The 13,968-nt window shown below is 33.0% G+C and overlaps 2 protein-coding genes across 2 annotated transcripts; both read left to right on the forward strand.

The window, feature by feature from the left end:
• The first annotated feature begins 920 nt into the window (after nucleotides 1-920).
• Nucleotides 921-5,135, forward strand: LOC134269663 (uncharacterized). The gene is made up of 2 exons (XM_062751874.1): nucleotides 921-1,221; nucleotides 4,511-5,135. Exons 1-2 carry the CDS (start codon nucleotides 921-923, stop codon nucleotides 5,098-5,100), a joined length of 891 nt encoding a protein of 296 aa, XP_062607858.1. The 3' UTR covers nucleotides 5,101-5,135.
• A 4,554-nt stretch (nucleotides 5,136-9,689) lies between these two features.
• LOC134269664 (uncharacterized) lies at nucleotides 9,690-13,555 on the forward strand. The gene is made up of 6 exons (XM_062751875.1): nucleotides 9,690-9,805; nucleotides 9,915-9,967; nucleotides 11,615-11,761; nucleotides 12,805-12,919; nucleotides 13,150-13,178; nucleotides 13,350-13,555. The coding sequence occupies exons 1-6, from the start codon at nucleotides 9,705-9,707 to the stop codon at nucleotides 13,553-13,555; spliced, it is 651 nt and encodes a 216-aa protein (XP_062607859.1). The 5' UTR covers nucleotides 9,690-9,704.
• The last annotated feature ends 413 nt before the right edge of the window (nucleotides 13,556-13,968 follow it).

The following is a 13,968-nucleotide window of genomic DNA, read 5'->3' on the forward strand; positions in this document are numbered from 1 at the left end:
TTGTCTGGGGATTTCTATTTTATGTTAATGTTGAACCTCACCATCTATCAAAACAAAATCAAAAAATAACACTTTAAAATTAATTCACTGTGAACAACATACTACCACATCCAATTCTATTCGAATTAAGGGCTTTTATCGAAGAAAGTGTGCATTTCCCATATATACTACAAGCTTTAGATCCGCCTATAATCCCTACAATCAATTAGAGTTATTCCCCCTGAGTCAACTTCCGTTAATCCCTTTTCAATCAAAGAATCAATGGATGAGGTTGGTGCAATTTTAAAGGACAATGTTTTGTAAAATTAGATATTTAGAAAAATAGTTAATGGCTATTATACATATGGATGTTTTTGTTATCTATTCGGTAGTTGTTTGCTGCAATCAATTTAAGTGTATTTATTCATGATTACCCGATGATCCTTGATTTTATCATGCCAATTTTTTCTAGCGTCTGTTGTGGCCATTTTGCATAAAATTTGCCGACCACTAAATAAATAACTTTTCATTAAACAGATTATATCATGTAAGTATGTGATACGATATAAGGATTGCTAAGTCATTAATCTCGATCGTTAGGATTTATATCGTAGTGCTTTGGTTTATATTAAATTTTCTTTGTTTTACAAATTGATCAGACACGTTTCTATATCAAGGGGATATATATATATATATATATATATATATATATATATATATATATATATATATATATATATATATATATATATATATATATATATATATATATATATATATATATAAAAGAATAGATTAGCATGTAAGAATTAACAGTTGATGAATTTCAATTTCTTTTCTAAGAAATAAAAAATAGAATAAAATAAATAAATAAAAATATATAATATATAAATAAAAAATTAATTAATTTTCTTTTCTGTTTCTTGCAATCAATGTGCACGATGCCACCGAGAGCTAAGAAGCGCAGAATGGCTCAACCATCAGCGACTGTCTCACAGCAGTCACGAAGTGGTAGTCAGGCTACAGTGAATTCCCAGACGTACTCGTCGTCGGTGTCGGCAGGATGTCCAGTTCCAATACCACCGGCCCAGGCTCCAGCAAATTCTTCTGTAGCGGAAGCTCAACCCATGTTGACAAGAAGTTCAGGGCAATCCCTTGCACTGCCTACGCCTGGAACACTGATTTCAACTTCAGCAGATGTGGGCACCACCCCTGTTTCTGTCCCATCAGTACATATGATTGGTACGAATGTTTCTAGCACAATCAAGCAACGTATTATTGGGGGGCAGTATATTGATTTGGCCACATTGGTAACACCAAAATCGGGGTCTGATGAAAAGAAATTAGTTATAAATAGTATGGGGGAGATAATTTCTAAAGATCTCAACTCAAAAAAGGTAGAAAACATAGAGCAATGGACTGATCTTATGCTCATAGTTGGAAGCGTGTATTTGAGTGCACATCCCGCCAAGACCCTTGACCTGCTTAAGTACATACAGACCGTAAGAATGGGTGTTAGCAGGGGGGCTTATAATATCTTGGAAAGAATATGATACTCAGTTTAGGCTGCGTAAGGAGCAAAATCCTTCATCATCATGGGGCGAAGTTGACTCAGAATTATGGTTAATGTACATGCATTCTGGCCCTGCTTATAAGTGACAAATGAACCCAAAACAAATAATGGTAAATGTTACAATTTCAATTTCAAGGGGTCCTGCGACAAATTTCCATTCACGTATAAGCACAGCTGTCTTCGCTGTGGCAGTAACCATCTACTGATACATTGTATTACTAGTGTACAAGCCCCAAACACTGGGTCTGCACAAACATTTCGTCAACAAAATTCAAATGGTCAATTCTTTGGACAGTCAGGTTTCCGTACACAAACCACCAATGCAAATACCAACTACATGTATAAAGGGTATTCCACCAATGCAAATACCAACTATAAGGGGTATTCCAACAGCAACACCCAGCGCCAAACCTACTCAAGACCAAGATTCCGCAGTCCGCAATCTATGGCGTCTAGGTTCAACTCCTATTAATTCACACGCCCTCAGAAAATGTCTCGTCCACTATCCTAACAAAATTGTAGCAAATCGGCTAATTCAAGGATTCTCTCAAGGGTTTAAACTCCATTATCATGGGCCCAGATTACCAATTCAATGTAATAATTTGAAATCCGCGGATGAACATCCGAATGAACTTAAGGAGAAAATCGACAAAGAAATTGAAGTGGGGAGGATACAGGGTCCCTTCACGCAAATACCAATTTCTAATCTTAGGTTATCTCCAATTGGGTTAGTGCCTAAGGGGGGTAATTCGGGCTGGCGTCTAATAACTCACCTCTCTTTTCCGAAGTTTAGTAGTGTGAATTCTTACATAGATCCTTGTGAGACTGCTGTACAATATTCATCCTTTGATTCAGTAATTCAGATGATTGCTAAATTAGGGAAGGGGGCTTTCATAGGTAAGCGGGACATAAAATCGGCATTTCGACTTCTCCCAATATTTCCCGGCGATTTTGATCTTCTTGGTTTTAAATTTCAGGGTAATTATTTCATAGACAAATGTTTACCTATGGGGTGTTCCATTTCGTGTAAGGTTTTCGAGGAATTTTCTACATTTTTGCAGTGGGCTACGATACAGCGATCTAAAACATCAACAATTGATCACTATCTTGATGATTTTATATTTGCTGGGAGGGATGCCCATTCTTGTCAAGAACTTATGTCGAATTTTCAAGGCGTCTGTGATGAAATAGGTGTTCCCATTGCCGAGGACAAATCTGAAGGCCCTACTATGGTTATGACGTTTTTAGGTTTTGAGATAGATACTTATCATATGTTAGTTAAGATCCCCAATTCAAAATGCGTGGAGCTACTGGGTATTTTACACCATCTCGTCGTTCAACGCAAGACAACACTCCAACAAATACTATCTGTTTTAGGTAAATTGAATTTCTTTACAAGAGCCATAAGACCAGGTAGGGCATTTCTGCGTCGGCTTTATAATGCTACAATAGGAGTTTCAGAATTACATTATCGCATAAGGATAACTCAGTCAATGCGGCAGGACTTGTACATGTGGATTAGTTTTCTTGAGTCATTTAATGGGACTGTGTATTTTTTAGATAATGAGTGGACGTCAGACAACAACATTAATTTTTATACAGATAGTTCTGGTTCGTCTTACTTAGGTTGTGGTGCTTATTTCAATGGGGAATGGTGTTTTTACCCTTGGCCAGAAACTTGGGCGTCCAATGAAGTACTTAGAAACATGACCCTTTTAGAGTTAGTTCCGGTGGTCTTGGCTATTTATTTATGGGGTAACAAACTAGCTAATAAAAAGATAATTCTCCATATAGATAATCAAGCGGTAGTCGCTATATTAAATAAGCTCACCTCTAAATCAGAGCGGGTCATGACCCTACTTAGATCATTGGTACTTGCTTCTATGAAATATAATATCTTGTTTCGTGCAGTTTACATATCAAGTAAAGACAATGTAGTAGCTGACTCAATTTCTCGTAAGCAGTGGGCCAGATTCCGACAAGCAGCTCCACATGCCAGGACACATCCTTGCCCAGTGCCCCTATCATTCCGCAACATCATCTCCAGCCTGAGTTTGCTAAACTTTTAGACGCTTCAGTATCTGAAAACACACATAAATCTCATCGTGCTGGAATGGCAGCTTATTACAAAGTATGTAGGCTCCTTGATTGTACGCCATGGCCTCCTACATTAAACTCAGTCGTGCAATTCGTTTTGCATTCATCATCATCCGGTCTTGCATATGGTACCGTGAGGTCATACTTGTCTGCCATTTCATTCTATTGTAAATTGCAGAGTATTCACGATCCAACCCCGGAATTCTTGGTTACGAAGTTATTGCAGGGTATGAAACGTTTGAAACATAAAGCAGATACGAGATTGCCAATAACGAAAACAATTTTGATAAATATTATTCAGGTTCTGCCCATAATATGTACCAATGCTTTTGAAACAGCTCTTTTCTCTGCTGCATTCTCCCTGGCCTTTCATGGGTTTTTTAGAGTGGGCGAATTAACAGTTAATACAAGTAAAGGTGATCAACAAAATACAATTCAAATTGACCATTTGAACATAAATCACGAAACACAATCTCTCTCACTGACTATCCAGTACTCGAAAACGGGTCAGTTAGGTAGAGGCACAGTACTACAAATAGATAAGCAGGGAGGTGTAGTATGTCCATATCAGCTCATTACCAAATACGTCAGCATCCGTCCAGAGGGATCAGGTCCATTATTTCGACACTTCGACTTATCCCCACTCACTCGTTATCAATTTACGGGGGTACTGTGTAAGGCAGTAAAGCACCTGAATTTACCTGGTATCTCGGGTTACAAATCTCACTCTTTTCGTATTGGCGCAAGTACTGATCTCGCGTTAAAAGGATATTCAAATAATGACATTCAGAGATCTGGTCGTTGGAAATCTGATGCTTACAAATCCTACATTCGCATACCAAAGTTCTAATTTAATTTTAGATACACAGACTATATGGTTGGTGGGTTCATCAATAATCAAGCACGCCTTTTTGGAAGCTGTATTAAGACCAAGTGGTACAAATTTGACACTAGAAAGAAAGCACATCTCCCTGTGGTGGCAGGGTTATAGTGGCCTCCAGTTAAGTAAAACAAGACAAAAGATAAGAACTCTTGAAAAGGTGGGCCCTGTACCTAATTTCATTCTTATACATTGTGGGGGGAACGATTTGGGCAATGTATCGATCAGAAAAATAAGGGTTGTGGCAAAGCAGTTGGTTTTATTTTTAATGAATCACTTTCGAAACATTAGGATTATATGGTCATTTATCCTTCCTCGTCTTCAATGGCGCTATTCGGCAAATTTAAAAGCTATGGAAAATGCACGCAAACGGGTTAATTCTGGTAAAGCTGCAATTGTCTTGCAATCTGGGGGCGCAATAATCCGCCATACAGACATTAAACCTGATCCGGCCTTGTTTTTACACGACGGGGTACACATGTCCTCGTTGGGAAATAACATATTTCTAAACTCTCTCCAGGGGGGACTTGAGGCTATCGTTGCGCATGGTCAATCCTGCTTTCCTAATTAACAAGGGTCCTGGGTACGGCTGTTCGTATATGCCGCTCTACCCCCACTATGGTGGCGGAGTTCCCTGGATGAGTTTCATTCTGATCCTCATCTCAGGGAACTTGTGGCGTATAAGCGGCATTTGGTAATAAATATATTGTAAGCTTTGACCTCTGCACCTCCCAGGGTCAATGCTTTCTAGATATATATGGTGAACTTTGAACTTGGATGTTGTTGTGAACTTTGAACTTGTTTGATTGCGATAAAATGTGAACTTTGAACTTTGATGTTGTATAAACTTTGACCCACCACTATATGAACTTTGACCTTTGGTCATGACCTTACTATTTGATTGTATTTGATGTTGAATGTTGTTTGTGCATTTGATTTGGGGCATGCTCGTTGCTGGCTGCCCATTGCCCATTTTGTTTGTTTTGTATTTAAAAGCAAGTTAATAATAACAGCCGTGCCCTAATATCGCCACACTTAATAAAATAAATTTCAAGTTAGCATTCGTTTGAGTTTCACTTTTCTGAGATAATACCACATCCAATTCTATTGGAATTGGAGGCTTTTATCGAAGAAAGTGTTCATTTCCCATATATAATACAAGCTTTAGATCCGCCTATAATCCCTACAATCAATTAGAGTTATTCCCCCTGAGTCAACTTCCGGTAATCCCTTTTCAATCAAAGAATCAATGAATGAGGTTGGTGCAATTTTAAAGGACAATTTTTTGTAAAATTAGATATTTAGAAAAATACCCTCCACGCCCAACCCCCTATTTGAATGGATTTTTGTGCTTTGCTTTTCTTTCTATTGCAGCTGCCCTATATAAGGATCAGTTAATCCAAACGGTACGGCTGTTACATGAAGGAAGAAGTGTACCTGGATAGCAACCTAGATGACATTTTCGCAAACTTTGACCACTGCTCCTCCCAGGGCCAATGTTTCCTAAACAGTGACAGATGAACTTCCAGGGCCAATCTTTCCTAAACAGTGAATGATGTATAAACGGCGTATAAGCGGCATTTGGTAATAAATATATTGTAAGCTTTGACCTCTGCACCTCCCAGGGTCAATGCTTTCTAGATATATATGGTGAACTTTGAACTTGGATGTTGTTGTGAACTTTGAACTTGTTTGATTGCGATAAAATGTGAACTTTGAACTTTGATGTTGTATAAACTTTGACCCACCACTATATGAACTTTGACCTTTGGTCATGACCTTACTATTTGATTGTATTTGATGTTGAATGTTGTTTGTGCATTTGATTTGGGGCATGCTCGTTGCTGGCTGCCCATTGCCCATTTTGTTTGTTTTGTATTTGAAAGCAAGTTACTAATAACAGCCGTGCCCTAATATCGCCACACTTAATAAAATTAATTTCAAGTTACCATTCGTTTGAGTTTCACTTTTCTGAGATAAACATGCATAAGTATCACATTTGTAAGATATTTTCTCATTAAAACAGATTTGTAGTAACAATACCGGTAATTTTCCAATATGTATTAACACACTGGCAAATAGCATGAAATAAATGAGCTAAAAATATTGTAGACTTGTATACATATGATACTTCCTTGTCTAAAAAGGGAATTTTTTAAAAAGGATAACTTTACTTAGCGTTTAAACTTTGAACATCAACACTTAATGACACCATGAGAAACATTTACATTTCCCAGACAAAAAATGATTCTGTGATTTATATTACATGAACACTATATGCGAGAAAAATTACGGAAGCCCATTTAGGACCTATCGAAAAATGTTTTTCAATCCGATATAACGAATTGTCAAATATGTTATAACGAATTGAATTCCTTATAACAATTTCTTTGAATCCGTGATAATGAATTTAATCTGTTATAAATAATTCGTTTATTTCGTTATAACAAATTAAAAAAAAAATTGCTAATACGAATTAAACTCGTTTTAACCGATTCTAAAACTTCTTATAATGAATTGAATTCATTTAAACGAATTCCATTATTTGTTATAACGAATTAAATTCGTTAAAATGAATTCGAAAAATCGTTATATCAAATTCATATATATATTTGTCTCTAGGTCCTTATTATTTAAATTTAACTAAACGAATTTAATTCGTTATAACAAACTTTGGAATTTGTTTAAACGAATTTAATTTGTTATAACAAACTTTAGAACTTGTTTAAACAAATTTAATTTGTTAAAACAATTTTTTGAATTCGTTTTAACGAATTTAATTCGTATTAGCAAAATTAAAGAATTCATTATAATGAATTCAACAAATTTGTTATAACAGATTAAAATCGTGCAAATTCAAAGATCGTTGTTATAATGAATTAAATTCGTTATAACAAATTCCACAATTCGTTATATCAAATTTCAAAAATATTTTTATAGGTCTAAATGGGCTTCCGTACAAAATACAAGTACTCTAGTTATTAAATTTCTTCGTTTCATTAATCTCTTTTCTACTTGTTGTATTCCATATGACTATGTTTCTAAGAAATTATTCCTTTATCAGAAAATCTTCATCACAAAATTATTACAAATTATCAATGACTTTTTTTATTTTTAGATATTTGTGTTAAAATCTAAAGTTTTCTGTTGCAATTTCAAAAAAAAAAAATATGTTTAACGTTTTCGTTTCTGGCAATCTTAAATGCACGTTTGCCAAAAATTATTCCGACATTTTACAATTAAACTTATTTTCTTAAACCGAAAAACGTCAAAAATGACCTAAAAAACGTTAAGGACAGATGATACAAACAAAAAATTGATTCCTGGATTGGTAGATTTTTTTGACCTAATCTAATTGCAAACGTTGCAAATAATAAATTTCTAGAATATAAAGAAATTGTAAACCTTCTGTGATATTCAAAATTCTATACTTCTGAAACCATCCTTATTATTCTATACAAATATTTTTTCACTTCAAATTCCATTTTTGTGCAACGTTGAATAGACAAAATGAAAACTACGCAATGAAACATTTTATTTTTTAAAATATCACCCAAGTTTTTATTTTCAGAATTTTTGACAAAAGTTTGTATCATCTGTCATTAAAACTTTATGATAAAGCTGCTTTTAACGGGCATTGTCCACTTCATCTTCTTTTGTTCACGTTAATTAAAGCCATATATGGCGTATGTACAATGAAAATTATTAAGACTAAAATTATAAGAACTTATTATTTGTATCATTACTTTATATAAAGATAGAACTTTTCCGTAATTTACAAAATCTAAGTCAATTGCGTTATAAAGATATCACAATTAAATTTGGATTCTCGGAATTTTCTCCGACTCGGAAGAAAATACAAAAGATTTAAATAACACATTACAGAGAAGATAAAATCGTATTATTAGTTGAAACGAGGTGTTCTCCGTGTTCAGAATTGTATGAAAAGTTTTAATTTAAATGTATTAACTATATTTCTTTACTTAATTTTGTATCTTTTAAAATTATATTTTTTGATCAGTTACGCCATATATGGCTTTAATCGTCTTCATGTTCCTTGCAGATTTTTTCATACAGGCAATTAAAACATTTATAGCTGAGAATTAAGTCAAATTAGCACACAGAAATTAAAAATAATAACATCATCACTATTAAATAAAATTTATAACTTTAAGATAAAACTATCCATTTCTATAATCAGGGAGCTATTCTTTTATTAAATGGTTATGCCTTCTTTTCTCTTTTCTTATTAATTTTACTAAATAACTTTTAAGGAAGCTCTTAACACTAACAGAAACTTCTTTTTGGACTTGAAGAAAAATATATTATATAAAGGTGTGCATATTGAGTCTTCATTCATTTGTAATATAGGGTACCTGCTGTATCTCTGCAGGAAGAATGTTCAAAGACAATGGACTATCTATGAGCAGAAATCACTGCTGTTTACCTACGTTGGGAAAATTTATGAAAATAATGAATTCAATTACTTATTCTTGGGCAGATCACTCTAACTGCATAAAACTACCCTATTAGTAGAGTTCTTTAGTGTGCAGTATTTAGAGCTTCTCTTATCTTTTTATATTTTATATTCTTTTTCCTTTAAACTTTTGATTGCATTTTATCAATCTATCTGATATAAATGGCCATATGTGAATAATTAATTGAATTTTCCATTATTGATACCTGATATGTGGTGCCCTTTTCTGACGCCAATGAAAAAAAAAGAAAGAAAAGTATCTGAATCATTTTTTTAAAAATAAGTTCATGACAAAACAATTTAAGTCAATACATGGTATAATCGAGAATATAAAACGAAATTAGACAACTTATGTAATATAGACAAAAATGTAGTACTACCCATCTTTATATCTGAAGTTTTATATTGCGCAATAATGTCACGCATGACACAACAAATTACAATAAACAGAATGGATACTTCAAATCTATATTAAAGAGTGTCCAAGATTTGGCGCGGCGTGATCAATTTTTGATTAACGAGTAATGAGATACTAGCTGTGAGAAAAAAGTAAAGCATAACTGAAATTTTTAGACTATCATTTATTAAAATAATTTCCTTATTGTAAGAGATATCGGAAGGAAATAGCTATTTACTATTGTTATTCATATACACTTGTATGCATATAGATATTACTATAATTCAAGACCCGAATTACCATGAAACGAGACCAACCGCGTTGGGTATTGGCTTTACTGTTATTTTTGGTTCAACTGATAAGCTGTCTCTCCGTAGGACTTGGTGTTTGCAAGAAAATCGAGTATGTAAATTTTACAAAAAGTTAGATTCAAGTCATCTAATTTAGTACTTTAAGCGAAAGTAAAAAATAATTACTTTAATTATTATTAAATCATAACGTCTAACTATAGAGAAACTCTACAATGTTGTACAAATTATCGACAATTTGGCGACTTCTGCGTACGTAAGTTGATGTTTTGTTTAAATCTTGATATATTCGGCGGTACGAACCTATTTCCATGTAATTAAATCAGTATTAATAGTAGTGTTTACTTGCATGTGATTTTCATTCAAATCGTTAAGGACTTCCTTATACGACTTGATTTCCTTGATTTTACTGAATTAATTATATTCATAGAAAGAAAAATTAGCACACTAATTATCATTGATAAATGTTATTGTGATCTGTAAGCTGTTTTATAAGTTATAGCCAATCTAATTTATAAATTACATTTTCTCTTGAAATGAATAGATGTATTTCTGACTAAATATGTGATACCTGTTACTCAATTGATGTTTGACATTGTGATTATTAAAAATGAAAATAAATGTAACGTTCAGCCTCTCTAGAGTGTCTTTTGTGAGTACTCTTTCATCTTAATCAATTACTTAACATATATGTTCAGAATAATTTAGATTTTCATTGCATATATATGGGCCACACAATTACAAAAACATTGTTCATATGCCTCACTGTAACATTGCAAATTGTCATCACACCGCAAGAAATCGAATAAAATGGGAATATTTTGAGTTGAGATCAACGCAAAATAAAATAACAAAAAATGTAATTACGGACTTTCAGGATTACTACATTCATTTTGTTTTACATGTATATATATATATATATATATATATATATATATATATAGATATAGATATATAAAGCACAAATAACAACAACTCTTAAACTAATATAACTGCCCTAAGTGAAGGAATATCAATATAGAAAGCACAAAGAAATTCACTTTTACAAGGATACTCACTTCCGCCCCAGCCCGGGGTTGAACTCTCGACCTACGGAATCTGTCTCCTAGCAGTGCAGGAACAGCGCGTTAGACCGCTCGGCTATCTGGGCAAGTTAAAAAGTAAATGTAACTTGCTTTCGATGCCGATGGAATTCTCTCAACGCTGTCCTACACTACACGGTCATTGAGAATGGAAGTGAGATACAGTTATTTGGACATTAGTTTTTAGAGGATCGTTACCAATACATGTTGTGATAAAATTAATTTTATTTATAAAGCACAAATTACAACAACTCTTAAACTAATATAACTGCCATAAGTGAAGGAATATTAATATAGAAAGCACAAAGAAATTCACTTTTACAAGGATACTCACTTCCGCCCCAGCCCGGGGTTGAACTCTCTCGATCTACGGAATCTGTCTCCTAGCAGTCCAGGAACAGCGCGATAGACCGCTCGGCTATCTAGGCAAGTTAAAAAACTTGTTTTCGATGCCGATGGAATTCTCACAACGCTGCCCTACACCGTTAATATAATTATAATAATAATTACAATTTACTATAGTTGACAATGTTGTTACATTTTCCGTTGTAGCAAAGCATCCGTTGGATTGTTCTTGGTCCTTGACTGAAGATTATGTGTACAGCATTATTGAAATGCTTGTGTTTTCATTTTACTTTTCCAATATATTTTTTTGTTTTAATCAAACGTTATATACACAAACTGCAATCCTATCCCACTTTACAAAAAATACCCGGTATATAAATACAAAATAAGACATGCTATTATCAGGGAAATGAAGTAGACTACTGAGTGATTTTAAACATCTTTTATATACTTTTTGTACTTTTTGAATGTAACAGCCTGTGAAATAGGAACATATGGAGATAACTGTACAGGAGGACCATGTGTCAAAGGATTCTATGGATTTGGATGTCTGAGTAAATGTAAATGTACTTCTGAACAGTACTGTGACAGGAAGATTTGGTGTGTTAATGATACAAGCAAGGGTAAAAAACATATTTTTAAAAATACACTACTTATATCTAAAGTGTTTTGATATGTAAGTGCAATAATGTTTGCTGTTGATATAAATGCAAAATCAGGCATGTTTATCGAAACTTGATGTATTTTCCCTTCTGCTTGAATATTAATTGGTAGAAAATTTATACTGTAAATGTCATGTAAGTCTATTTTGATATACAGGTATGAAAAGGAAATGTTTGAAATATTTATTATTTTATATATATATTTTAAATATTTATTATTATTTTACTCATTAAAAAACCCTGTTGAAGACTAGTTCACTTAAATGATACACAAACTTATTTCCGTGAAACAACTCTGTTGGACAGTTTGTGAGAGCAAATTGAGACATTTTCATGAAAGGCATTTATCAAAGTATAAATTAGGCGATTTTTCAAAATTATACTTCATTTAAAGTATCTTCAAATTGCGTCAGGTAGATATTTCTCAAGTGTCCACTTATCAATTAAAGAATATAAACAAAACAAGCACTATAGGCTTTCAAATCAAATATTATATATACAGCAAAATGAAATATATTGCAACAAGATCAATGACTTCTATTTTTGCAAAACAGCTAGTTGTTTTTCTCATAATATTACTAACCATTTGAGATAAATATTCTGTAGCCATTAAGCAAGTATCAGCTATCCTTTAACGTTGATACTATTTTCTTTATTTTTATGTTCGTGATCCTTTTACATGAAACATCTTTGCTGACACTTGTATATTACGTGGCTATAACTGTGCTTTGTTTCTATCCCTGACTATGTCTTGAGGTCTTTTTCTTTTTGTCATTCTGTTATTTTAAATTTGGTTCTTGTTTTGCTTTACTATTTTTCACGTTTTTTGGTTGTTGTTTTTTTTTTTAATGTTCATCACGTTTAAGTTATAATGGTGTACGAGTAGCTTAAGTTGGTACCATACATACTTTTTAAATTAATTTAAACGAACTGCAGGTATATAAGACAATTTTGTTAAAAATCTGATTATGTTTGAATATATTTTGTTTTATTATTCGATTCAGGAAGAACTGGATTGAATGAACGGTCATACATTAGTACAGTTGTTGCTGTTATAATGGGAGTAATTCTCAGTGTCGGGTCAATTCTAGCCATCATTGTTTTCTTTTACAATGAGAGGTGAGTGTGCTTACACCTTAACATATACAATAGACCTAAAGCAGAAGATCTGTGATTTAAGCCTATGCATTTACAATTATATATCAAATTATCATTGACTCCCAAGTTTTATATTATTTAAAACCTTGTAAACTGGTCTTTGTACCTTGTGAATTTTAATTTCGTTATAGACCTTCTTGCATAAAACTAAAACCTTTCTTTGCTCTAAACGTGGCTTATCATACTTACAGATTAAAGTTTCTTCACCAGTATTTAAGAAGTGAGTACTTTATTGCAAACACACACTGAACAAAAATTATAAAAATTCTAAGGAAAATTTTCTAAACAATAAAATTGATAAAGATCTTTGGCGAGGTGTGATTATGGAAACTTTTGTAAATTTTTTATCAAAACATTCTTCAAATACCATTAGAAAAATTATTTTATTCAGGATTTGGAACAAACCGGATTATTAACAATGCAACTCAGGAATCGGAGCAAGAAGACTACTCTCATATGACAAAGGCCACAAACAACTACAACGTGCTTCTTTTCAATGGAAAAATTAACAAAGTCTCCAGAGTATACGCCACAGACGAGGAAGGCAGTTATGATCAAATTGGTGCCTTCACCAACGGTCATACGGTAGAGTCCTGAAATAGTGACTTTAATTATTTCACAGAAAACGAAGTAATAATGACTTCGAATGATACAATAAACTAAATACAGAAGAGTCAAAATACTAGTAAGAAAGAAAAATTTGAAAAGTAAGCAAAAAGGTATTTTTCTGATGCAAGACACGCAATGCATTGAAAATATTTATTCCCTAGGACAATTATTTTGAAAGTAACAAATTTGGAATTGACAAAATAGATAATGAACTGGTTAATCGTGAAGAAAAAAAATATAAAAAGATTCAGGAACAAGAAATTGGTGTTTGTTATTTGTTAAAATATATATAGAAAGCTCATTTTACAACAAATCTCAAACTAACATAACTGTACTAAGTGATGATATACAAAGATTAAAGATTTAAAGGTAAGTCCGTGATCGTGATGAATAATAGTTAC

Source organism: Saccostrea cucullata, unplaced genomic scaffold, assembly GCF_032062105.1.
Source record: "Saccostrea cucullata isolate Sc308-1 unplaced genomic scaffold, CSIRO_AGI_Scuc_v1 ctg1575, whole genome shotgun sequence".
In the NCBI taxonomy this organism is placed as follows: domain Eukaryota; kingdom Metazoa; phylum Mollusca; class Bivalvia; order Ostreida; family Ostreidae; genus Saccostrea; species Saccostrea cuccullata.